At 43.2% G+C, this 27,995-nt stretch overlaps 2 protein-coding genes across 2 annotated transcripts in view; both read right to left on the bottom strand.

Moving 5' to 3' along the window:
* Positions 1-1,027: 1,027 nt before the first annotated feature.
* On the bottom strand, positions 1,028-14,515 carry cavin2a (caveolae associated protein 2a). The gene is made up of 2 exons (XM_029137355.3): positions 13,804-14,515; positions 1,028-4,325 (listed from the first exon to the last, which is right to left on the bottom strand). The coding sequence occupies exons 1-2, from the start codon at positions 14,353-14,355 to the stop codon at positions 3,429-3,431; spliced, it is 1,449 nt and encodes a 482-aa protein (XP_028993188.1). The 5' UTR covers positions 14,356-14,515; the 3' UTR covers positions 1,028-3,428.
* A 6,925-nt stretch (positions 14,516-21,440) lies between these two features.
* Positions 21,441-27,995, bottom strand: part of tmeff2a (transmembrane protein with EGF-like and two follistatin-like domains 2a) — an 85,254-nt gene continuing 78,699 nt past the window's right edge. The window contains exons 9-10 of the mRNA XM_029136283.3: positions 23,976-24,134; positions 21,441-22,269 (exon numbers count right to left, since the gene is read on the bottom strand). Of these exons, the coding sequence (XP_028992116.1) occupies positions 22,173-22,269; positions 23,976-24,134 (256 nt within the window). The 3' untranslated portion in view covers positions 21,441-22,172. The remainder of the gene's footprint in view (positions 22,270-23,975; positions 24,135-27,995) is intronic.

Raw genomic sequence — 27,995 nt, 5'->3', positions numbered from 1 at the left:
AGCCTGTCGCTGCCGCTCAGACTGGAGTGGTGGGTAGAGCCGCATTTATAGACACACCCCTCACTCTCATGCCTGAAGGCAACGCAGAACCTCCAGTGTAATGCAGACATGGCCAGGAACCCAGGGCCTTCTTGCTGTAAGGCAACAGCAAGAAGGCCCTCACACCCCCACACTGTGTCCTTACTGGTCCACAGCGCCCACCCTTCTGTTTGTCCTTCCCCAGAAGTCTCTTTACAAACCCCATCCACTTGTTACTTGTTATTACTCCCATTCTGCAGCGACTTCATTGGCGTCCTATTACATATTGCATCATTACACAATACTGCCTAAAACTTTTTATAAGCTCAACCCCTCTGTACCTCACAGATCCAATGCTATTCTCAGATCCTCTTAACCTTTTCATCTAACTGCCCCCTCTTGCCCCGAGTTCAGATGCACTTCATTGCTCATCTCTATCCATGACAAAGGTCAGTTAAAGGTCAGGCCTATAGACGTGTGATGTTATGGTGCTGGCCAATGTGTTCAAAGATGACAAAAAATGAAAAGAAATTTAAGTGAATAAATATGTCCTCTGATGTTGCAGTATGTGTTTGCATTTATTTACTTCAGCTGACTCACTACACTTTGCAGGGCAATTTATTTGTAATCTACAGAGTAGAATATCCCATTTTTATCTCAGTGCTTTAGATTTACACTGAAAGTATTTAGTATATTTAACAAATGCATCCATCAGCTTTTTGAGGTGGGATAAATAAATCAGCTTATTGTAGATTTAAAAACCTTTTTTAAATAAGAGTGAACCGAAATTGAGCAAGCTGCATGTTTGACCCTTTCTCAAGAAACATTTCTCCAGTGAATTGACTAAGGTAAAATATCCCCAGAATCTACACAAGAAATACAATAGATAATGTTATGCTCAGTCTTATGTTCTGTAACTTTCGTTACATGTGTCTTAATTTTTCACAAAAAACACATTGGCTTCTACCATTTACTGTAGTAATAGGAAATAAAGATGATCAAGAAAATATAAATGTTATAACGTCTTTATTGATGCATAAAACACCAAATTCTAAAGGAAATAGGATTTGTATAAGATGGGTGAAATAAATGTTAGATTAAGTACATTTAAACACTCGAGTGGCAGTGAGTCTTTTTCTGTGACAGAGACATCTTTGGTTTAGCTGGTTAGCTACATTACCAGTACAGTCTAAAAGGTAAAATCAATGAAACTACACAGTTTTACTACCTGACAATGTTGCTGGTATCTTAGAGAAAGTGTCTTTACAAATGAATGAATTTAAGTGCCTGATAAAAACACATTTTCAAAAGCCTACATATTCTTTAATGTTTTAATTTGAAACATTATCGGAAAAACATCTTCACCAAAGTAACATGAATAAGCAGGAATCCCTTAAAGGTGGAAACATTAACCTCTGCAGCATATAGGACATACACATGAGTCTATGTCTGATATATAATTAGTAATATGATTGATACAAAGAAGAATTCATCAGCATGACTGAGCCTTTAATACAAGTAAGAAATGGTTAAAAGAAATACTTTGACTGATTTATCTGTACTGAATTTCTCTTGTGTTTATTTCTCTCTGACAAAGTGATTTTCTTGCATAGTTTAGGTGTAAAATATTAATGTACCACATTTTAACTAAAACAGGAATCCATATTTTTTTCCACATACTGGTTGTGGGGTATAGGGTTTCTGAATCCTCCATAGCCAGTATAACCCAGTCATCCATTCAAACGATGGTTCTTTTACTTGTCCACAACTTTTGTCTGGAAACTCCAAACACCTGTGGCTGCAGAAAGCATCCTCAGCTCAGAGCACTGTCTCAACAAGGAGGCTAAGAGTGTGAACAATTAGCTATGCCGGAGTCATCTGTCAAACCTTGGAATGCTGTCCTGTACCTTTACCTGCTTCTGTGACCTTACACCTGGTCCTAGTTTCTTACCTATTTTTCATTAAAGCACGAGGAGTGTGGAACGGCATCTGCTGGGCCTGATGACTTTCCACTGACTTTCTCAGTGGTTGGTATCAATCCATGGAAATTCCTTATAAAGTCACTGCTGCATGGAAATCCTTAGAATTTAAGGCATCTGGCATGTTTCAATATCACTCTTACCTACAAAAAGTCCTCCTTTGAGGAGTGTAAGGCTGTGCAAGGCAGAGACACTGTTAGAATAAGTGTGTACATGGATGAGCACATAGGAAAGGTAGTGTCTGGTACACTGTATAAAACAGTGTTTGCCTTGAACATATTAAACCAAGTAAACAATTTACCATCCATAATATGGTTGACTAATATAGTAATGAAAAAAGTCCACTGTAGAGAAACGCACTCAATGTAATTAACTTATGATTTCATAATGTGGACTCTAAACACCTAGAGTGATGTGCCTTATGTAAAAAAAACAATAACCAATAACTATAGATAAAAATATATTTGCCCGACAAAAAAGCGAATACAAAGGACATTTAATTTTTATCTCCATCTACGATAAAGTAGCTTCTATCCTGCTGTGTGACTTTCATTTGCATGAATATGACAAGAAACTTCAGCTTTCTGGTCTGCTAATGTTGGTTCATAAAAGATGAGTGGAAATGGAATTTGGAATTTGTAAATGACCAATAGGCCTCACTACAGAAACAATGACAAAGGCAATGAGTGACGGGGGACAAAACAGAGTCAGACTATGGAAGTATGGAAACTTCAGCAAATTTTAGCAAAGGTGCAAAGAATTCTGTAAACAACCTCCACTTAACTACAAAACACCCGAGGACATTTGAGCCAAAAATCCAGACACTTGCCATTCCCTTTCTTTTGCAACCTGGCAACACAGTGCCTCCCAAGGCTGTGGGCAGGGCAAGTGTTACCAAAGATTTACTATTTTCTGCAGAACTTTGCAAAGAACAAAGAAGCTATTTGTCAGGGAGGAAGAGTGGTCCAGAAACAGACAAACACATCAAGAGGGAGATAGTTGGTCCAGTTCCCTGGAGATGAGCTGCTACTGCAGTGTTGGGCCCCAGATGAAAAACTGAGTTATAGCATACAGATAAAATCCTGCATACTTTGGGAGAAGTCTTACTGAGATGGACTTAGGGGTGTAGCTATTGTACTTAGGATAAACCAAGCTCAGCACTCAGGTAAACGGTGTCAAGGTTCTCAGATTATGCTGACGATAATCAAATAGTAGTAGAAACAGAATAGAATAGAATAAAGTACAAAACCAAGATATTGAGAACTGAGTACATGTTCCTTGGATTAGGACATTTGTGAGAGCAGGGTAAGACTCTTCAATGGGGGGTTAATTTGTGCCTGTTGAGTGTTTGTTAATGTAGTAACTGAAAAAATGTAGAAGACAAAAAACGAAGAGGTGACTAAAAGCGAAGATCAAAAAATTCAAATCATATTAGGACACTTGGTTGACAGCAACAGTTGCAGTAGGAATCTGTGCATCTTCTGCTGTCTCAACTGGGGTTTTGTGTTTCTCTTCTTTCTCTTCTTCTGCCTCTTCTTCTTCGTCCTGACCAATATCTTCGTCATGCTCAGGAACTGCCAGGCCAGCAGAGGACTCGCCATTTATCTTGCACTCAGAGCTCGGTGCTTCTCCATTGATGGCCAGCTCTACCTTGAGGCTCCCTGAGGTGGAGTCTGGGCTCTGCACCTCGTGAAACTCCTCTGGAGCATCTTCGTGGGTATGCACCTCCGCCAATGGAATCTTGCCATCCAAGCTTCCTATGGGAGGAATCTCCACGTGGGCATCCTCACCAGGCGAGGGCACGTCTTGTGAGGAGACCTCTGTGTCTCTCACCTTCTTCACTTTGAAGGTCATGGGAGACACCTTGAATGAGGACGTCTTGGCAGTCGGGCTCTTGGGATGGTTGGGGGTGAAGCTCTTCTTGATTTTTTCCCGCTTCTCTGGGGGCACAATCTTGGTGGTGATCTGGTTCATCTTCTTCTCAATGCTCTGGCGTGAAAAGGCTTTCTTGAGGCTGTCAACCTTCTTAAGGCTGGACCTCTTGAATTTGTCAGCCCTTCTCTCAAATTGGTGAGAAGTGCCCAAACCAGTTGCGTATTCACCTTCCATCAGATCTTCTTCTTCTTCTCTTTGTGTTGTGAGTGTAAGATCATCATCCTCATCTGAGGACAGGTTGATGGTCTGGAGACCTTCATCTTGAGTACGGAAGGCCTCAACAGAGCCCGTTACAGATGGGGTAGGATGGGTAGATTCGGCATCGTACTGGCTTGGCTGCGGGGTCTTGACAGAGTCCTTGACTAACAAGGTGGAGGGGATCTCATTGTCCTCCTGGAAAGAAGCAAAGACAAAACAAGAGCATTAAAAGACTGGAATGAACTGTAAAAAACAAGAGTGCTTAAACCTGATAATACCCAAGTTTCTTTAGATGATATGAAAATGAGAGACCTTGCTGGCATTCTGAGAGACTTGTCATCTTTTTTAATTTTTTTAATTCATGACATTCATCTTTGTTCATCTTTGTCTTTGTAAACACCTTCCTTGTTCCCAGTTCCAGTCCCTTCAGAGACATCTTGACCATGATTCAGGTCAAGGTACTGCAAGCGTATTTACAAACACACTCTCTCTAACATGTCAATGACTTTAGCCTTTTTTTAGTTTATTCTGGCAGGTTATGCACAGCTACTGAGAGCTGACGAAACCGGTCTTTGCATGCCTTCCCAGCCTTTCCCAAGAGATTTGAGGAATCACGCGTATTCTTTCTTTCTCTGCAGGAGTAACAATTGTTTTTCAGTTTTATCTGTTCTCATTTCCCACACTGTATTGTACCTCTGAAATCTTTAAACACATGTATTACTAGGGGACCGTAAGAGAGGGGAGAGCAGTAAAATGTTCTGTAGTTTCAGTTAAATTCTATTCTCCATAGTCTTTGTTCTCTAATGCCTGTGGGCACACAGATACACTGTTACACTTCAGAGGTTAGACAGGGCTTCCACTTCCATCGCCCCCATCCTTGAATCAATGAAAAACTGTGTATACATGTAGCACCATGTGCTGTATTTCAAATATTTGGAAGGTTTATAAATTGCATAACACATATCTTAGAAATGATCATGATTATTATTCCAGAACATAACAATAAAATATGTTAATACATTTTTCAGAAATAAAGCTGTTTCTGAATGTTGAATAAAAAAAAAGAAACACGTTTCTATAAGCTTGTAAGGTGAGTTCTCGCAAACAACTAAGGAGCAGTGAAATGTACCCATCGACTCAGTCAGGGTATGTGTGGACGTGTATAGTGGATACATTTGCATGTTGCATTGCACAAAAAGGCAGAGGACAACTCTGAGTGACTAGGGAAGGGCAGGGATTTATAGTACGGAAGCACCACACCCAGGTGAGTATACCCTGATTTGCTCCAACTCCTGTTAACAACTGCTTGATAGAGAAACAAACATTCATAACAGGTACAGTAGGCCAGGGCAGGGAACCGTTACAGTGTAAGCCCTGGTACCTTGTCAAGATCGCATAATCCAGTACTTTCCGGAGAGTAGGAGCTTTGTCACTGAAGTCACCAACCAGTCAACAAAGGTTTAATGGTTCTTTGTACGGATAAGAAAATCTGCTTCAAGTGTGACTATCTCAGCAACACACAATCAATCATCAGTCAATTAGGTCTAAAGATACACAAGAACTGTTACAAATATTCCATTCATACACACTAACCATTTTTTAACATAATTCACTTCTGCACTTCTGAAATCTGTTTCATAATAAGAACAGGCGACGTCACATGAGTTCACATTTTAAAAGAGTGAAACACAACAGTAATACAAAGAGCTGCTTTTAAGAAGTGGAAAGCTATGTAAACCCTCCTGTTTCTACCTCCGTGCAGACAACCAATAACCGCCTGCTTGATGTCAAACATGTAGGCATGGTTCACAGTTCAGGTGGTTGCCAAGCATGTGTGGTATCTCCCAGCTTAAAGCAGTAAATCTGTTCTAAAAGGCACAGCAGCCATTTTAAGAACGCACACATTTTCCACGGATTCCATACACAACTCTACTTTAAATGCTCCAAAATGTTGTACAATACAGTGTGATTAATAGTACATACAGAACAATGAACTTTTGGCTTTTTTGTTTACCACTGACTAGAGATATCTATTTCATCCTCAAAGATTAGAGATTAGTTTTGACTCTATTGACAATACACGTCTACAAGTACAGAGCAACAAAATGCACTTCAACATCCAAACAAAAGTGCAATATGCAAGTGCAGAATAAACAATATCTACAGCCAGTAAAAGAGCAAACTTCCAAAAACTGGAGAGACGATTGTGCCGCCAGCCGAGAGTGATGATGCAACTCCAAATTCAAGATGACAAAAGGTACTGTAGCACCTCAGGGATCAGCTCTGGTTACCATTTGGTTTAAGCTGCAGTCCCCCCCCCCCCCCCCCCCCCCCCCCCTTCATTTCTCTCCTGAATGTTTTTCTGAATGTCCTACTTTTCTGCTAGCCTTACGCAACACCCACAGACGCTTTAATCGGCATGTAATGTGACATACTGTAGCTTATGGTTCTAATCAATCACCTGCAATCTGACCAGGCATGATTAAAAAGTCAAAGCCCATATGGCCTCTCCCATCCCTCACTAGACTACTTGTTCATAATAAGATTGTGGCTAGATTGTACAGTAAGGCAGTGTTTAAGGCCTTCTCAGATTTTTGATTCCATCACCTCAGCTCTTGTCTGAACATGTCACAAACTTAGTGAATTGGCTCATGCATGTTTCATAAAAACAGTATGGGTACTGCAGTGTGTAGGAGGCTGCAAATGAAACTCAAAGAGCCTTTGATGAAAGCTGAGCCCTAAAATCTGCTGCATAAGATCTTATAATAACACACAGCACTGCTCATGGCAATGACTACCAGCAACGCTTCTTTTTTCTGTCGGTAACTGAAGGTGCCTAAACCTAATCACACAATAACAGTAGGACAGTAGCCTCCACTGTCTGATACCTTATCAGTGTCGGAACAAAAAGGGACAAAGGATGATAAAGGCAGAGCAGTAAAATGGCGAGTCCCTCGTTTAACCCTCAACCATCTTGGCAAGCAGGCTACAACAACAAAGTAACATTTGGGCCTCGCACTCTGGCACCGCTCTCTTGGGAACCTCGTTAATTACTGTACCCTCTAAGCAAACACTCATTAGCCACAGAGGATGTGATATGTGTAAATATGTGTGTCTGAGCATCTGTGTGCCAAAGTGCATTTATGTGCAGCCATGTAGGACATCAGCCATTGTTTAAGAAAACCGCCTTAAAAGAGGAAGATGAAAGCAAATTAAAATAACTTTGGGGCAAAAAAAATCAACAACAAAAAACAAAGTTAATCTAACTCAACAGTGAGTTTACTGTAGGTTAAACGCAGGAACACAAGATTTTTTAAGACTGTAAAAGCATTCAAACTTTCCTGGTGCAGTTGCTAACTAAATGCAAGTGTTAGAAAAAAGAATAGAAAAATAAAATTATTAAATGAGCTGCAATGACTCTGTTTGTTTGCATGTTAACACGGTACACGGTGTTTGTTTTGTTTTGAAACTAGAATATAAGGTTCAATATAGTTTCAAATTAGAAATATGAAAGCATTTCAAACTGAACTATGCTGTTACGTAGACCTCAGTTTTTAAATTTGTTTATATAACATTCTTCATAGATTTTTTGCAGAAGCACAAATCATTACAATACATGTCCCAGTTCATTATTGTTTTAATGTCCCTGTTTCTGGAGTTTATGTAGGTCTACAGTATAATGAGGTATTTGAACAATCAAATAATGGATTTTCCAATGATGAATCCTACCGAATTACTGACTGCTGAGCATTCACACAATATTATTTTGTTGTCATACATGAGCATATCATTTGGTTTACAATTCATGTATCCTCCTCTGGTCAAAGGCTTATTTACTTCTATATAATGTTACTACTTAACTTACAATTTAGTGTGTGTTTTAAAAAGCCATTATGAACATATATTTATTGCATTTTATTATACTACACAACATACTACACAAAGCTACTTATAGAAATGTGTGTTACAGTTTGCATGTAACCAGTTATTGCACAAGTTTTGTATGTGCGGAAGCAATTTTAACACAACACAAGTTTCTTTGAGCTTTGAAAATGACAGGAAACATAGGTTCATAAACAAAAAGAGAATAGATTGCAGACAAAAACACAATATAAAATAGAATGTATGAATTAATTCATTGTTGTCTAAAAGTTCTGTGTATTGCAGATTTTTAGGACTAAACACAAAGTTCTGATCCTTTTTTCTGTGGACACCCTCTCTCTCACATTTCAAAGCAGAGTCCACCTGAAACTCACACTACATTTCCCTTCATTTTCATATGTTTTATTTGTAGGGCAGCCTGCCATTACATTGCACTGATTTTTTTTACCTGTTGCATACTGTAACCTCCCCATCCTTAAGTGCACGAAGAGCCATCTGTGAACTGAGGAAGTAAAGAGCAAAGGAAGGAAAGAAAATGGAAGTCTGCTATTTGTTACTCACCACAAACAGAGATAAAGACTGTGTGCATTGTAAAACATGTACCAGGATCTATATAGTGCCTCGCACCGGCAAATACTGTATGCATCAAAATATTTTAAATATAGACCATGTTTAGGACCCTACAGTACTTCCGCAGCACACAAGTGTGATCCAACAGTGTCAGACACGACAAACCCATTCATTTTGAACACGGTATCTTGTTTGCAACACTTCTGAATCATGCCTCTTGGCTTCATACCCAAGAAGTGTTGAATAACAAGTCGGGGCATTCTTTCCTATATGTGCCCCTCCCATTTGTGCCTCACCAAAAGAAAACACAGCATGTTTACTGTCCATGCAAGCCTGTGTAATTGCACAACACAATATCCAATTCAGGCATGGTGACACGCTGACATGTTGGAGGAACTCTACAAAAGAGAGTGATTTCTTAAGACATGAATATGGACGTCTGAAGAAAAATCACTAAACCCATAATTCACAAGATCTCAGTCTAGGAACTTGATGATATTTTCCATATTCTGTCATGTGTGCTCTGCATTTCCCCACATAGCATGTAATTTGTTATATCATTCTTGCCAATTACTACACATTCTCTGCCCCAACTTGAACTTATGGCTACTGTAAATATCCCCTTTCCTTTTTTTGTAGAACCATCCTTACACACGTTTGGCAAATGATGAGGCAATGTTACAAAACCGACTTTAGCATATGTCACAACACCGTTGTGGCACATTCACGGTTCTAGTATCTCCACAGGTCTGGCTCAGCACTGCATGCATCTGTTTACATCTCCAGTCATCTTCCTTCACCACATGGCTTCAGCAAAGTCCCAAACTGTGCGTATCAGGCCCATTGTTTGATAAAGGCTGCGCACAGATAGCACAAGTTCTTTTGATAGGGCCACAACCAATTGTCAGTGTTTACCCTGTGTGGAGGTCAAAGAGCGTGAATGCCTGCATAACAGCCGGAAATCCATCAAGTTATCTCACTGCATGTTGTATATTTAGATCTCATTTATGCAGAGAGGAGAAGAAGAACATTGAAAAACCAAAAATGGCTATTGTTTTGCCCCTTCCTGCCACGGGGTTTTAGAGGGTGGGCAAATGTGTTAGAGGCAGTAGGGTTTAGTTTACGCCCTTCATAAAGTTCATTTGTTTTGCAAACCTGCCTTTGCCTCAAATTACGTCCCCGTCTACATATCTTTTACCCCTACAACAAACTTAAGCTAACTCACTCGCTCCCTCTTTTTCTTTCTGTTGTCTGAAAACTGGAAGGATAATTTGAAGAGTGAACCCCGTAGGGAAATAGGAATGAAAACAATGCAAAAAGCCATGCAGTAAACAAACCTCACTGCTCCTTTAAGGAAGCTTGTGAGCTACGCAGCCAATTTGTTCTCTCTGGCCACCTTTCACTACCTCCTTTAGTGTCACTATGAAAGACAAAGTGGACTGAGACTGAAAGAAACAGCTTGAGTATCGGTGGTCACGGCTGAACATATCAAAACCAGGGTATCTGTATCATTTAAGCAATACTTCTAGTCAACATAATGACAAAAGGTTAATGTATAATTCATTTCATTCATGCTCAGTTTCATCATTCATGATGACCTGTGCCACGACTTACAAGCCTTTCTAACTGTCAGACTGGTCAGACAGCCACTCCAACTACTACTTCAAACATCTGCCTGAGTTAAACCTCAGTAATATGTAGACATGTATGAGTGAAGGCACGTAACCAGTCAGTGCTGCTGGGGGCTATGCTACGATCCAATAGAGCATATCACCCAATCTCAGCTTTAGCCCACAGCCTGTTTCCTGCTTAAACCTGCAGTTTGGTAATGGAGGCCTCTGCGCTGAACATATGCAACATTTGCACTCCAATTACACTCAAATACATCAGAACATGTCAAGTTTGGGGCAGCTTCTCACTCTGTTTTGGGTAAACGTTAAAAAGTGTTTTCTTGCTGTCGTGTCACACTTGAGTCATACGCACAAAGTGTCAAACACAAACCCAAAGTTCCAAGGCCTTTGTTTCTTCTTCATTTAACTACATTACTGAAGATTGTTTCACTGAACTACAGTAAAGCAAAGGCAGCAATTGGGGCGAGGCTGAGAAGAGAATTACCAGTTTGTCCTCTATCTCACAGCGTGAGCACAGAGCGGGGAAACTAACGTTAGGGAAGGTTAAGTCCCCACCTTTGGCCAAGTGTTCATTCACAAAAGGTAGATTGTAGCAAGGCAAACAAAGCGACAATGAGTGAAGTTAAGCCAATCACTCACACACTGTGTGGGGATCCTCTGTATTGAATGACAAGTGAGAATGTGGTTTTACAACATGAAGGTGCACACATTTGAACTTAAAATAAGCTTCTTTGTGTTCACTTACAGTAGAACTTCACGAGAAAGTAAAGTTTTAAATGTAATATAATCCCATCATTAAGCTCCACAGCAAACGTTTGTGTTTAATTGCAGTGTGAATAAATGTCGTTTGATGGTGTGGGAGCTCTGACGTGTCGCTCTGCTGTCTATGATCATAAAAGCACACACAATCACATACATCCTCTTCCCATTCAACTACTAAATATAAAGACACAGAATCCACCCCACACAACTACCTTACTATATGGAATTTTTAGGGTGATGGTTGAACATGTGGACACTAAAATTAATCTATAACAGAAATAAATGTGCAATTAAACTCAAACCCTACCTTTTTATACAGTGATGTCCAAAAACAGTGTCTCAGAGTGCACAGAGGAATCTCTGACCAAGAATTGTTTGTACTTCAGTGTGTGTGTGTGTGTGTGTGTGTGTGTGTGTGTGTGTAGGAAAAGGGGGCTAGAGACAGGAAAAGCTCGGGTGCACAAAAACAAACAAACAGGGCCTGAGCAGCGATAATTAAGTCCTCATTAGACCCTGTTATTCACAGGAACGCAGCGGAGCGGTGGACAGCGGCGTCCTCACTGACCAACCGTGGCCGGATCCTGGAGCTCGTACAGACCCCGTGCTCCGTGCAGCAGTGAGCGTTCACCCACGAGCTCCCGGCGCTTCCACCTCAACTAGCACATACAGAATGCTGAGTGTTTTGGATCAGTTCTATTGAGCTGGGGGGCGGAGGCCCTTTGGCCGGCAGCTAAAGGCCTGGCATGGAGGCTTTGGCTCCTGTGTGCGGTGCCTTATCAGATAGTGGGCCGATACGTGCAGCATGTGCTTTGGTGCTGGGAATGTGGGCAGGTGTCTCGAGCGAGGATAGAAAAACTCGTCTCCCGCTAATTGGAAAATGTATGAAAGACGAGGAAGCAGACAGAGGGAGGAAGAAGGGAATAAAGTCTGCACAGTGAACCCAATACGAGCACATTAGAGCCTGATACTGTAGCACGATGGCCAGTGGGCAAACTGCACTCACGCCCTTCACAAAATACTTGTCCCATCTGCACTCATCAACAACTCAAACAACTTATTGGTTTGCTTTGGGCCGAAAATGGAGGAAAAAGTACTTAGATCACCTACAGTGCAAAGAGTGGAATGTTTGTGATAGGACACGGTTTAATAATGACATAATACGCATGCAGCCAGGAAAACATAACATATGGATGAGTGTAATTTGACAATGAACTAAAGGAAAGGGACACACCCATGTACCACACTATAACTGAGCAGGGTTCAGAATCGATCCACTTCGCCTCAGCTGCACACACACACACACACACACACACACACACACACACACTGGGAGTCGCCCAGTACCAGGTAAGGACCTGGCACCTGCTGCATTAGCACAACAGTGGCTCAGTACCTGGGAAACCAGATAACAACAGCAGTTAGGAGCTCTCTGCGACTCTGACTGTGTCAACAGTGGCCCCACTTATTTACTGCCAGGGCACACACTTGTACGTACACGCTCAGGCACACCCACACACACACACACAGACACACAGACACACACCCATATGCACGGAAAAAGGCGCCTAGTTATTCATGCATGAAGACTTGGTGGTGATTTCTCTGTCATGTTTTCTGCTTAAATGGATGGACTGTAGATGGCATCCTGCACTATATGGGACTGCTTTCACTGGTTTGGTGAATAAACTTGTATTTAATCTTCATCAAGAAAACAAGCGGACTTCCAGGTCAGACAGAAGAGATTTCAACTATTTTTATATCTGGTGATACGGGAGGAACAGGTTTTGTAGAAGCAGGCCTCGGACTCTCCACCTTTAGTGGACATTATAACCTTTACGCTGCCATTGCAGAGCTTCACCGTTCAGGTGTGATGTGGCAGTTAAGGTGGCAAATCCAACCAAAGCTATCTGTTTGCCTGAATTATGACTGAGGGGTGTAAACAGATCTGGAAGGCAGAGGCTGAGCCCTCCTCTATTATCCTCTATAGCTCCATTCCCAGACACACCCAACCCTGCGAGCGTGCACACACACACACACACACACACACACACACACACACACACACACACACACACACGCACGCACGCACGCACGCACGTATGCACGCACACGCGCGCACACACACACACACACACACACACACACACACCCGCACGCAGGCACGCACGCACACGCGCGCTCACTCACACACACACACGCACACACGCGCACACACACACACACACACACACACACACACACACACACACACACACACACACACACACACCGTGCGAGGGATGGGATACATTCTTTGCAGGCACAGAGTATTAATTCATCACTCATACGCTGAAGCCGGATTATTGTGGGTGCTGGTACTTTTACTGGCAGAGTTGAAAACCACAAACTGCTGCGTGTGGCAGCGCCAACCAGGTGCCACAAACACACCCTCTGCAGTCAAATATTAATGCAAACATGAGACGCTCTCTGTCTCAAACACATCAGAATGAGAAGACCATAATGCAAATAGACGAAAGCTTAAAGGGGTAGTGCTGCTATTTACACGCCTTCATAACTTCTATAAACTTTCAGGAGATGCATTCCTTTAAAGAAGATTTAACTTTTATCAAAATCTCATTGTTTTCAGTGTGGGTCAAGCTTTGAAAAGACTACATTTACCCATGATGCAACGTTAATTATCTAAACGCTATTTTTTTACATCCCACTCATTCAGATTGAGATGCAGAATTCTCATGACCTCCTAACATTTGCCTGTTTGGTGAACAGATGTTCGGTTGGAGTTTGACACTAATGTTTGTGCCACTCTCTTCGTCTTTGCGCCCCCTCACCTGGAAGATGAGCACTTTGAAGTGGTTCCTCTTCAGCAGGTGGCTGTGGTTGGCCTCCAGCTTCTTCACCTGCACCGCCTGCCTGTCCAGGCGCTCGCGCACTTCTTTCAGGTGGCCGCCGGCCTTGCGCGAGCGCTCCAGCAGCTTGTTGACGCAGTTGGAGGTGCTGACGTGGTTCTTGGACAGGCGCGTCACGTCCCCCTGCACGACGCGCACGGCGCTCTCCAGGTCGGCCTGCCGCTGCTCCATGCGCTGCTGGTTGTCCTGCACCGACTCCAGCATGTTCACCAGCTTATCCAGCAGCGCCACCACGGTGATGGCGCTCACCTGGCCGCGGTCCACCGGGCTCCCGGGCGCGGCGGCGCCGGAGGAGCCGGTGGGGCTCTTGAAGCCCAGCCGGGACAAGGTTCCGGTGGGTGTCGGGGAGGACGGGGCGGACGACGGGCTGAAGCTCGGGATGAGGATGTCGGCGCTTTCGGGCTGCGGCTGCGGGATGGTGTGGGTGCTGCCCGTGACGCTGCCGGACTCGGCGTGGGAGCCGTCTTCTTCCATGGCTGACAGGTGGTCGCAGGCCCCGCGTTAATGGGAGAGTTGAGCAGGAGTTTCGCTGACGCAGGTTCTGCTGTCACTGGCTCCACTCGGGTTTTACTTCTCGGAGTCGATCCGGCATCCACGCCCCTGACCGTCTCCTCTGCCACACCGACAAGCGCAAACACGCCGTGAACTTCACAGAACACCTCCCCCGCGAGCCAGCGGGAGGGGGCGTGGCAAACAGGGGCGTGGTTGCCATGGACACGGCGCAGGCCGAGCCCTATTGTCGGAGCAGAGGTAGAATTACTTTGGTGTGCGTGCGTTCTCACGTGACTGCTGAACCATTCCACTTTGTGCATGCGTGGCTGCATTCACCAAATATGCGAGCGCCGCTTTTGTTGTGGACACGCGCTGGTGTGTTGTGCATGACAGACTCTGGGTTGTGGACTGTGTCGGTAGATGTGTGCGTGTGTTCTTGTGTGCATCCAAAACAAGATGACAGCAAAAACTGTTATTCTAATAAACAAGGTGTGTTTCTTATGTCTTTCTACTGAAACATTGTAGTCCGTGTACCCCCCTGGAGGGGATCGTGTATCACATTGTGTGTGTGTGTGTGTGTGTGTGTGTGTGTGTGTGTGTGTGTGTTCTTCTTGTTTTCCAGCATGGTTTCATGGCATGGGGTGCACACTGACATGGAAATGTGGAAATCCCTGTTTCAACAATGAGCTCATCTGTGCCCCGGCCTCTCTGTCAAGCCTTTCCTTTATCGTCACCAATGTAGATCTTTTATTCACACCAGCACGAATACACTTTTACTCAAAAATGCTTTCAAATAACATAATTAAAACAAACAGTGGTATTTGATGGGATTGTGTCCTTGTGTTGCAGGAAACACTGTCGTAATGTCCGGTTCAGTGCGCGGTTTGTTTCCTTGAGTCCACACCTGAACTTTATTGGATTCTGACTGATATGACAAAGGTTAGTCCAATCATCAATGCAAAATAAATACTGCACTAAACCAAGATTACACAACTTAGGTAAACACAGTAAAAACACACCTTGTAATATAATAGTTTATATGATTCTGATCCAAGTCACATTAATAAAATAAAATGTAAAAGTTGGTGTTTGCTCAAGCAATCAATGGTTACCCTTAAATTTGTGGTCACAACTAAGAAGGAAAATGTGTAAAATCTTAGGGGAAATTATTTATTGTCAGATGAATCAAATGATCTTTACCCTTCTGTTTCTGCCCTTTGTCCCTTTAAGGGTTTCATGCTGGGGCCTAACCCAGCTGTCAGTCAGGCACACAGGTCACCAGCCAATCAAAGGGCACATGTCAATCAAAGCACACATATGCATCACGAGGGTAATGTCCAATACCCTGTTTTGTTGAAGCCTCCATTTGGAGCAGTTGCAGAGTGTTGCACTAATGATGCCAGTGTTGTGGGTTTGAATCTACTGTAGCAGTTGCGAGCCGGCGACTTGTGTGCCGAGCCCACGTAAACAGAGAGGGCTGTGGCAGGAAGGACATCCTGCACTAAAAACTAGCCAATAACAACCATGCCAGTCATCTGCTGTGGTGAGCTCCGACGGGTAAAAGTTTTTCTGTTAAACCAGTTTTTTTACTGTTGTGTTAAAAGTCTAAGAAAAAGAAATAGATGCATATATTAAAGGATGAAATACTTAAATAGTTTTTCTTTCTGTACAAAATGCAATTCGGTTTCTTTTTATATACGTACAGGAGGATTCACAACCTCCATGATTTCTGTTGTCAGGAGCCACATGAAGTAAAAACAGACTGTGCTGCTGTAATAGCTGGTGATGCACCAAGGGTTCATTATGGTTAACAGGACGTCATCTTTAATGATTCAGCTGTAACTTAACAGTAGGTTGAGATCATGTTCAGTATAATTGGTATAATAAGTGTGACTGTATCTCACTGAAGATTGCTGTTGTTTACTACTTTTCCTTTTGTTTTCACAGTGTAATACCTGAACTACTTAGTGGTTAAACTACTTCAGAAAGTAACCAGCACTTTTCTCACTTTACACAGCGCAGATCCTTTTGACCTTCTTTCAGAAGTGTGACCTCCCTTTCTTTGCACACTCAGCCGTTTTCACACAAGCTGTTAGTGGCTGCGTTTTGAAAAAAGCTGATGGATGGACAGTCAGCTCTTAGACACGGGTGTATTTGCCCTCTGCAGGCTAAGACCTGTAAGTGCATGACCTAGATCTGACCTCCGTCAAGCAGCCAAGGCAATGATCATCAGACAAGGAATTAACTTGCTTGAAGAGATTTTGAGCCTCTCTCCTTGTTTTTCATATTTCCATTTTATGACCTTCTCATTTTCACAGGTAGATCTTCTGCTGTGAGACATCTGCAGGGTAGTGCATGGAGCTAAAGGCATTTATATGAACAAGCTGCTGCAAGTTGCATCGACTGAATGAGCTCTATATCCTGGGAAATCTATTGTACCTGGAAAGGATTCAAGCAAGAGTGGTGTGGCTCAGCTGCAACGGTTGCCTGTTGGCAAACTCCTGAGATGCCTGACTGGTTTTGCAGGAGTGGTGCATGAACAAGTTTGAATTTGAAACTTGTTTTATTCTGTGTGGGCTCCGTGGCTTCTCGGAGTTTCACTCTAAATTTTAGTAAAGCTGCAAAAGCAGAAATATGTGGAGAAGTGCAGCCTGTGCCTCCCAGACATAACAAACAGCACTGTCCAAAATCAAAGAAGACTTCTGAATGGTTCATTATGCAGAGGGTGGTTGAACATAGAGAAAAAAGCAAACATATTGTTGTAGGGATGAATGGAGCAGAGAGCGTTAACTGTAACTGTAACTTTATTTGTTAAGCACTTTAAAAACAACTGACGACCAAAGTGCTGTACAGTGTCGAAATAAGCAGAAATTACAAAACATACCTTAAATCTGAGAATGTTATGGTCAGCTGAAGCTGTTTTAATTGAATTCATTTAGCTCTGACCAGCTGGCGTCCAATAAAGGCTCTATATTTGGTTTTCCACCAACTGATGGCAGTAATATGCGACCACTAGTCTGACTGCACCTACAGTAGGTGGGCAGTGGATGATTAACCTGCTCCGACTGGAGGCCTGGGCCCTTTGTCATTAAATCAAAAGCTTCCACAGAGGAGAACGTGAAACGCTGGGTACAAGACAGATGGTGGTAGATCCTAAAGTTACCAGCCCACTGACGGCCGTGCATGAGAGACACCGGCGTGTGAAGCCTTGTGTGTTGGCAGGGCAGAGTTTGTGGTGTGCATCAGTTCTGGAGCTAATGGACCAATTTTCAAGGTGTTAAGCTTTTCACACGTCCCCTCAGAACCCGTGGAATTGCTCTGTGTAGTGTGTGTGTGTGTGTGTGTGTGTGTGTGTGTGTGCGTGTGTGTGTGTGTGCGTGCGCTTGCGCTTTGGCGAGTGCTTGTTGGTTCCTGTGAGTATTTATGTTTTCATGTGTCGGACACCATCAGTTTTCAACTCAATGGACCAGTTCCTGGCCAAATGAGTGGAGGTGCAGTTTGTTGATTGTAAAATCGATGTGGTGGTCATTCACGCTGATGCAGTGGTATGGAGCCACAGACGTCTGAGCAAAATGCTTAGCTTGAGTTATCATTGCATTCATCACTGCTATTTCGCTCCACACCACAAGTCTATCAAGTGGAGGAATTAGTATTCAGTTATATGTAGAGGAATTTAAATGCCTTAGAAAAGAGCCTGCATGTTGGAGCATGTTGACCAAATAGTCAGACGCTAGATGAGCTGCTGAGATAGGTGCCAGATTCCAGCGCTGGAGCCTTTGGGTAGGTGCTGGAGAGAGGGAGTCCCTTCTGACAGCCCAGCATGTTGTACGTGATAGTGTTAGATTTGTGCTTTAAGTTCTTTTAATGCCTTAAATCTGAAGCCATTGATTTTTTCACAGGGCTCATCGCTGCTTTAATCTTCTATTATACCAAAGCGAGGGGTTGATGGTGAGGGCGGCAAATGTCTCCAAATGCTAATTTCCAAAATGTTCCCAGTGCAGATAGAGACAGAAGCATTAATATTTAATTTTAGTTCTGTTTCTGCTTTCTGTATTTTATTCCTTTCAGCTGCACAGGAGCATCTCTGACTTTTCTGCTATTGACTCAGTAAACGAGACAAACTCTGACTGTTTAGTAGCAGACGGAGCCTCAAATTAATGAAATGTAGAGCAAGCTGAAGATGGAAATGAAAATAAGTAAAGATTGTAAGTAATATATTATTTCCTACAACACAGGTCTGATTTTTTTTTGAGTCTGGTCTGAGTTTGGGCATTCAGATCCTTACTGAACGTCTGCCTATCTGTGAAATGGCAGCAGACGTGTCATCAGGGATGCTCAGCTTTAATGTGCATCCATCATTTATCATCATCATCAAAGCAGCCCATGTTAGGTGTAACTGAAACACGTTACCTTGCACTTGACTGTTTAAATGTGGTCACACAGATCCAAGTGAGTGGGGCAGACTCCACACTGAAGCAGAGCAGCCGCAGTCATTTTCCTCTAAACAGGATGCACGCTGTGCGATGTTGTCTCGCTGTAAGCAGCCGCCTCTCCGTGTCAGCGGTGAGGAAAACAAAAACAGTGGGGCTGTTTTGCAGAGCAAATCTTGGTTGGGATAACCTTTTCCATTAATGATAGCTTTCACCACATTCCTCCACCTCTGATGCAAACAGATACTCAGACATCCACAGAAATTTCCTTCCTGCTCCTCCCTGTCCTCAGGCCCTCCGCATTTGGGCTGAAACCAGCCAGAGAAGTCAGGAAACTGAGAGGATCACGCTGACAGGATCGGTTGGTTACTGTGCAGACACACACATGCGTGTACAAATCAGTGTGTGCCTGGCAGCCTAACTACAGGGCACGGTTTAGCCCCACTTTGAGGGTGGGACAGTGCGTGAGGTGAAGGTGAAAATGTCAACTGTGGGACACGACATGCTCCATCACGGCTTCATTTCAGACTGCGTTTAAGAAGGGCTTACATAGTTTCGAACAATAATGTGACTGGGATGTTTTCTGAGGGTAATTCTGCAGGAATGACACAGCAGCGATTATGAGCTTTGCTGCTGCTCCAAGCTACGGGTAACACATCAGCTCATGTTTTGAATGGACGGCCTTCGCATGTAGGTCAGTGTTTAGAGGTCAAAGCACAGTTTCATCAGACATCTACTCAGCAACAGCCCTACACAGTCAGCAGGCACTGGAAACATACAAACTCTGATGAAACCTTTACAGCAAGTCAATTTGAACAATTATAAACAAAATACTTTCTTTAATTTATACAGCTTAATGTAGAGACAAAAAGCTTAATGTTGCACTAGAAACCTCAGACTCAATTTGAGTATGATCATTGTGTCGTTTACACAACAACTGATGACATCACAGACCATTCCTATAAAGCATTTTGTTGATCCACATTGGATTTCCTGCCATTGTTTTACCTGCTTCACAGTGAGTACAGCGCCACCTTGTGGCACTAAACGTTATGATTTACATTTATTCAGCTAAAATGTAGAACCATAAAAAGCTTAAATAGGTCAGGAAAAATCATGAATACAATATGCCTTTAATGCAAACAAACAAATAATATATATAATATCATTTGTTTGAATATTATATATAAATATTATTATTATTATTACTATTATATGTTTGTGTACAGGGACACTTAAGGCTTTTAAATATGCAGCTTACAAAAACTGTGATTAGTTAATTATATTTACTTTTGTTTATCTGAGCAGAAAAAGAAACATATAGGGTTTTTCCAGTATAAACATATTAAGTAAGAATTAAGTTTTATGTCTGCAACACACTCAGAGAGCAATAGTTCACACATGACCTGTAAAATATCACCAATCTTTTTGAATACACTCCATAAATCTACTTAGAAGGAGAAAAGGAGACCATATTGTACGCATGTAGAATATTCAAGGTGGATAGAGCTCATAATCACCATGGTCTTCACATTCAGAAGGACACAGATGTAGACCAGCAGGCAGGTCAGTCACACGCACGTGGTCCTCCCTGAACATCTATGAGGACAGATACAGCCTTGCACTTGCCTGCTTCCATTGATGCCACCTTAATCACACATATGCACATCACCCCCCAAACATGCGTGCACACACAGTTAGCCTGTGCCCAGATCAGGTTTCTGACCCATGTCACTGAAGATGCTGACTTCTGCACACATGCTGCATACCGTGTTCTGTCTTTGGCATATGGACCTTGACATATGTTTCCCATGAAAACAAACTGTGCACTTCTCTAACAAAAAAAGACATCTTCACTGTCTTTTAGTTTCTTTAGTGTTTACTGTCTTTAGTTTAGTTTGAGCTCAGGCTCATAACATTTCTGAATCAGAAAAGTTAAGAACACTTCACAGTACTAGGACATTATCTTGGTGCCTAGTGCAAACAAAACAAAAAACTAAAAAAATAAAGTTATAATACTATATATAGTATGGATATACTATATATCCAAATATGAAATATTTACATAGTAGAAAATAATTAAAATTAAGTAGGATAAAGAGCTACAAACAGAAAAAGTGAGTGTGTAATGAGAAGCAATGCAACCTAAAACTCGTAGGTGGGGGGGGGCATCGGGGGGATCAGGGCACGGTTCAGCAGGCAGACTGCAGGAAGGAAGAAGCTGGACTCTGTGAGGTCCTGGTCCCGATGGACGGGAGGCGGGAGAGGATGAAAGTCTTCATGTCTAGTTCAGAGCTGTGATTGGCTGCTCATCTCCGGGTCCTGGAGGTGTTCCAGCTCCTCCGACCACCTTCTCACGCACGTAGCTCTTTCTCAATGCAGGAACAATTTGTGGATGCAGCAGCTTCTGTTACGAGAGAGAACCTAATATAGTAACTAACAGATCAGATCTCTCACAATGTTGTGAGAAGTGTGGAGCCCTAGCCAACATCCTGCAGCTTGGCTCTTAGTAGATGTTTATTCAATGTCAGATTTCATATGAAAAGAATCACAAATGCATTCTGAAAAATAAAATTCTACCTATTAAGAGAGAACAACCCAACTCTGACAGAAAAGAACAGAGGCAGGCACAGGCTCTTACATTTTGTGATATAAATTATTTATTTACATTTACAGAAAAATGACCCCATCAAGACAACGTAGTAATAACTATTGGAAATAGAACCCAAGATACAGTAGCTGACGTCATCGTCACAACTGAACAGAGAGCTCTACAGTAACATTGTGCCCTCTGTCAAAGGTCTCCTATAACACAAGGTGCAAGGCATCACGTGTAGCCCCGGACCCCCCACCCCCCTCCCAAACAGAACAACAAACACCTCATTTAAAGCCTGTTACCCTGCTTTGCACTACCCCAGTTTGCTTTAACTCCTCTTCTACAAACAAGAGACACCGGCTAACCTGCCGCTACCAAAGCTCACACATGTAGCACACGCACGCACCCGCTCACACACACTCACACACTCTGAATCCTCAACAACCCCCCCGCCCAACCCAACCGCTCATGGTTCAGTTTCTGAGAAAAGCCCAGGCCGGACGTCACGAGGTGCGAGGAAACATGTCTGCAACGGGCGGGTGGGCTGTGGTTAACCCACCACTGAGTCCCACTATGACCGGCGGTCCAACACCGTCGTTGCCCTGCCACTGTCCTCCACGGGCGCTCGGAAAGTTCGTACTGGGAAAGAGGGCGAGGAGTGAAGGAAGCAGATCCTAAGTTTCATGGTTGGCCTACGAGGGGGAACACATACTGTAACACCACAGGTCTCTCCGTCAGTCGGGTGGAGGGGACTCTGCCTGGTGCGTCTGGGCTCAGATAAGTCGAGTGGAGGCGCGCATGGTGTTCTCTGTACTGAAGTGGACATTGTTCTGCTTCTGCCGGTTGATCCTGTTGGTCCGAGGGCACTTCCTGCACAAAAAGATGGGAGAGAGAGACGTTCGTGAAGATAAATTTAGCCACAGTATAAAGGAATTTGCTTTATAACCCAAATCAAAATGGTTTTATATTGAAACATTTAGCTTTTTATGAGTGATGAGTTTTAGCTCAGTCAGTCCTAAGTCCCAAATTAACCAACAACTTTACCCATAAAGAAAGAAGGAAAAAAGAATTCCTTTATTAGCCATTCTCACATCTGTTACAATGCCACAACAAAACCGGTCTTCAGCGTTTTACGCATCCTCTGGGGAGCAGTGGGCTGTCATGCACGGAGCCTGGGAGCTGGTGTGAGGTGTCTGACTCACACCTGGAGCATGGTGGGCTTGAACCTGCAACCTTCTGCCCCCCAGGCCGGTGCTCTACCCACCTACAGCACCAGGCCACAAACAGAGCTACAGTGCAGTGCATTTGCCTGAGAGGAAAAACCTAGTACAAAATAATGTGCATGAAATGCTAATGTTGATTCTGTTAACTGATTAAAAAGGGTGCTCACATGAGCAAAGTGTTACTTTTTTTAACCTTTAAACAACAAAAGATGAACTAAATGAACTAAAACCTGTAACATACTAAGTCGTGATGCTGGTCAGCTTGCACCTTTTCATCTAATTTTTACTAATTGGCTTTAGTATTTAAGGCAAAGCACATCTCATGTCCTGAGATAGAAGAGACTCTCGTGACAAACAAACCCACGGTTGCTCCGGTTCTTTGTGAACAGTGGTGACTAATGTGGATCTAACACAGTTAATGAAACTAGTGGAGCAGACGTGGCACAATGTCACACAATGGATACGAGTCACGGAGGCGTCTGTTCATGTAAGATAAGAAAAGATAGGACTTTATTTATCCCACAATGGGGGAATTCTGTTCCCACTTCTATCTCTTTGTTTTTTAAACTAATGTCGCATCCAAATAACAAGCGGAGGTCGGAATAACTACCAGCAATGTTCACAAGCACTATACATATATTATAATGCAGTGCTTCAAACTGGCTTAATGGCCGTCTACGGTCAGACGTGTGTTTACCAGAAGCCATGGCAACAAATGATAGCTGCGTGTTGTATGTTGGACATATATCCAGCTATAAATGAACATTTCTGAGAAGCAGGCGCTGCATTCACTGCTATTACTCTCCCTTTGCTCCTTCTCTCCTTTTCCTCACACGCGGCAAATTTCCAATTGCTCCCTCTTCGCTTCCATTCTCCTCTCTCCTTTGCACAGAGGAGCAGTTTTGTCTTGGCCAACGCTCTTCTAAAATCTTTTATTAAATGTCATAAATTGCTTAGGTCAGCCAGAGGCAGGCATGCTGCAGGCTATATACCATGTATCTGCGTGGGAGGTGTGTGTCTGTGTGGGTTTTGCTGTGAATACAAAATACCTGCTCAAACACAAGCACAGATATCTACAAGCGCACACGTGCACACAGTCCAAGTCCTTTTTAGGTGTGTGTGTGTGTGTGTGTGTGTGTGTGTGTGTGTGTGTGTGTGTGTGTGTGTGCGTACATGTCCACAGGGAATGTGACAGTACCTTTTGTCTGTGGTGGAAGCAAGGTGACTTTTTAGCGGTTTCCTCGGGGCTGCGGGGCTTTTCGGGCCCCTTGTGACTTCCACATACACCCAACACGCAGAACACTTCTCCCAGGCTCATTAGTATGTTTAAAGGCGTGTGCGTGCATGACTCACCTGGTAATGCAGAGCACCACCACGCAGATAATGACCACCTGGAGTGCTCCAATGATAGAGGCGATGAGGACATAGTGCAGTTTGCCAGAGCCCGGCACCACATAGAGAACGTTGAACTCCTTGATCTCACACTGGGGGCCCCTGAAACCCGAGTGGCAGCTGCGATCACACACAAACACACACAAGCGAGAAGAAAGAGTGAGCGGGTCCTTTCTCTGCGCTGAGAGGCAGGTTAATCATTCCTGTGTTTCTAATTGAGACGTCAGCTGGCGACCTGTTTGATAAAGACGCCGCGATGGGGCCGCGTGTCTGCGTGACAGTGCGGTGACTGTTCCCGTCCTTTGAGGCGGCGGTTTCGATTAACGTGCCTGATGGGGCGTGGAGTGGGCCACAAAAGCGGGAGGATGGGGCGTGAGGATCGCGGGAGGAAACTTGAAATGCAAGCGTGCTGGAGTTGCGGCTGCGCGTCTGTGGGCGCTGCACAGCTGGTTTGTGCCCATTTAAAATGAAGTGTGAGCCGCAAAGACTCCCCTCGGACGCCGCGATGCGCTGCTTCCTGAAGCATGTACCAAAATGCAGCTTTGAGGGCTCTGTCTTTACTGTACAGTACTGTACTGTATGTGGGCAAGCAGCACAATCATAGCATGAACGCGCAGTAGGGCAGAATGGTTAAACAGACAGGAAAAGACGAGGATAGATATTAATATTACAGATGTCATATGTGTACGTTTGATTCTGACCACCTGCTGTTTGAACCCACTCATTATACATGTGAGCGACGCAACATGGACATTCTAAGGACAATCAGTGGTGAGATGCACTGATTCGAACGCCAGTCCTACTGTAACTCACCTAAATTAGCCAGAGTATCTTTGCTTTGCACCAATATTTAGCTCTGATTAGTTTTTATCATCCTAAAGTTTAAAAAAACACCTGATGTATATTATGTTTTTTGATTGATTTAAGGGAAAAACATCAGAGGACAGTAGCAAAAGCAAAGTGATTACTGCTACATAATACTGTACTAAAGCAGTTTTTAGACAATTGATTTAAAGATTGAGTGGTTTGGCCCAGTGGCCGGAGTAAAGGTGAGGCATCCATCCCACAAACACTGCAGCACACGGCTCTTGGGCGGATTTCCTGCCAGCGGAACTGGTGCATTGCACAAAGTGGATAAAAGTGAGAGTATGACTCAAAACTCTTCAAACCATAGGCCAGACATGGGTTCTTGGGGTTTGGGAATTACTTCAGTCTCCTGGGAAATTTGTGTACAGTGTAGGCTTTTTTGTTGAATTAATAGCCACCAGTTAAGTAGAGTTTTCATTATGATCATGTAGTGTTCCCTTCATTTTTAAAGCCGTACTTTACAAACCAAAATGGATTCAGACATTCATTACTGTAGCTGTGTGGCATAAGTTACCATGGTGATCTGCTCTGTTTGAAAGCAAATCAGATTAAAGAGAAAAAAACAAAAATCACCAAAATATAGTTTGAGAACAACACACATGCTAATCTAATGCTAATGCTTATCTAACGCTCATTTGTTCATAACTTTATTTCGCACACATGCAGTTAGTAATTATGGTAAATATCTGACAAATGGACCAGGCATATTTTGTATTTTGAGATTTAACCAGCATTATATGAATGTAGCCAGAAAGTAAGCAAAGGGGGGAGAGAGAGAGAGAGAGAGAGAGAGAGAGAGAGAGAGAGAGAGAGAGAGAGAGAGAGAGAGAGAGAGAGACAGAGACAGAGACAGAGACAGAGAGAGAGAGAGACTAACACAGTCTAATGGAGATGATCCTTCTCCTCAGAGACGAGCTAAAATGGTCCCCCTTTAATCTCTCTCTCTCTCTTTCTCTGCTATTTATATCTCTGGGGAGGTTATTAGCCACCTACACCTGCATATCTACTTTTTCCCTGACAGTGTGTGAGATGAGCTGTGCAGCCTTGTTCTGTTTAGTATTTGTGCTTCGTTTTCACATTTATGTCCACATGCATACGCAGACGTGCCCCAACTCTGCAAGAAATCACCCTCACTGGGGCCTTAAACTCCTGCCACCAGCAGGTGGCAGCAGAGATCTTCCGCGGCCCCTCTTCAGATAAGCGCTGCTCAGTATGCAGGGAGACTGCCTGGCTGGGCAAGCTGGGACGAGTGAGGTTAGACAGAAAGAGGGGAGAGATAGAGGGAGAGGGAGATACCGAGACCCCCTGGCTGCTACACTATCAGGCTATAAAAGATGGCAGACCTGAGTGGCACCCGTGCGTTACTGTGTGTGTGTGTGTGTGTGTGTGTGTGTGTGTGTGTGTGTGTGTGTGTGTGTGTGTGTGTGTGTGTCTGTCGGTGGTGCTTTTAATACCAAATCTCACTGTGCCTGTATGCAAATGTATGTCTGTGCTGCCTGTGTTGAAGGGATTTTGCGTGCGGTGTTCAGTGTGTCATGGCACACTGAATAAAATTTCATCCTTGTGAGGATCAGTTTTCTTCAGTGACATGAGTTAGTAGGGTGGAGTAGGTGTTAAGTGCAGGTTAAGGTTGTGGTAAAGGCTGACTTTGCTGGGTTAATGATCAAATTCCTACTGCTAAACAAGATGATGCTAAACCTCACACCACACACACACACACACACACACACACACACACACACACACACACACACACACACACACACACACACACACACACACACATCACATTATGGAAATACTAGGGACAGCAAAAACAACATCTGAACAATGAGATATAAAAAAATGATGAGGTAACATTTCATGGCTAAAGTGTTAGCGCTTTTCTTGGAGCGTGCATGTTCTACAGCCACTTTGTCCCACGCTCATAGCGACGTGTGCTGTAGTTAAGGTCAACCAGTGACTCCAAACTGCCCATGTGTGTGAATGGCTGTCATCCTGTGTTTGCCCTGTGATGGATCAGCAGTTTGTTCAAGGTGCACACTGCTCATCACCCAATGTAATGATAGACTGCAGCACCGTTCCACTCCTAAGAGGACGTTTGGATCATGGATGGATGAATGAATGAATGAATAAATGACTATAGCAGCAGACACAACAATATTAGTTAACCTGTTCCTCGACATGTGATATCAATAGATAAAAGTTAACTAAATATCTGCTTCTACAGATGCACTGTTCACGTGCTGGCCCACACATTGTGTGCATATTGTACCTACTGTAGAGCATTTCAAAATATATCCACCAGAGGGCAGACTAAAATCCAATTATCTGTTATAGAAAACTGGGGTTGATGTCATGTATTGTGCTTGTGAATGCTGCTGGAGGTTCATGTGGTTTCTATTCTGCAATTTGGACGAGGTATTAATTTAAAGCCCAGGTTGGAGTGTGAAAGGAAGCAGCACCAGCAAGCTCAGTAGGTTTTTTCACAGTACCTTCTATTATTGTTCTATTAATTCTAAGCTTCTGTAGAGATCATTGGATACTCTCCCACCAGTCAACCTCTGATAAACAATACGCAATCAACCAAAAACACTCTTTCTCTTAGAGATAAACCAAGAATACATGAATTTACAGCAAAGCAGCATGTTTGACTGGTCAAGAGTCTGAAATGCAGCAGGAGTGATTACAAACACGTCCGTCTCAGCACGCTGGCCTCTATTAATGCAAACTAACCAGGCGTGATTAAAAAGGGAATCCACTCCAGCACTATTTAAGCAATTGCTAAATTTTACAAGCGGTTATCCACCTTCCTGTACTGTACATCACACGCTTTATTGCAGCTTGTGCAGATCGGGGAGGGAAAAGGTGTCAGAGGATCATCAAAAATAGAAGCACAGTCTCATTATTTAACGTGGGCTTTGCTGCACCCACTGCTTAATCAGAGTTCAATGTAAAAACGCACTGGCCAATAATAGCTCTAATAAGTATAGTTTGTTGTTGAAAATCAATACCCTGTAGCCCATAAAAGCTATTATAAATATATCCTTATTGGCTTCTGGCTAGTCACTCAGAAGTCCCATCTATGGTAATATCACACACAACATAGTGATG

This window comes from Betta splendens, chromosome 21 (genome assembly GCF_900634795.4).
Source record: "Betta splendens chromosome 21, fBetSpl5.4, whole genome shotgun sequence".
In the NCBI taxonomy this organism is placed as follows: domain Eukaryota; kingdom Metazoa; phylum Chordata; class Actinopteri; order Anabantiformes; family Osphronemidae; genus Betta; species Betta splendens.
This window is presented reverse-complemented; position numbering and strand designations above follow the sequence as displayed.

What these genes read in the sequence shown, in the direction of transcription:
- cavin2a (XM_029137355.3), bottom strand. Translation starts at nt 14,355, where the DNA reads ATGGAAGAAGACGGCTCCCACGCCGAGTCCGGCAGCGTCACGGGCAGC. An exon ending in TCAAAGTGCTCATCTTCCAG is followed by an intron (nt 4,326 to 13,803) that starts GTGAGGGGGCGC and finishes GCTTCTTTCCAG; the next exon opens with GAGGACAATGAGATCCCCTC.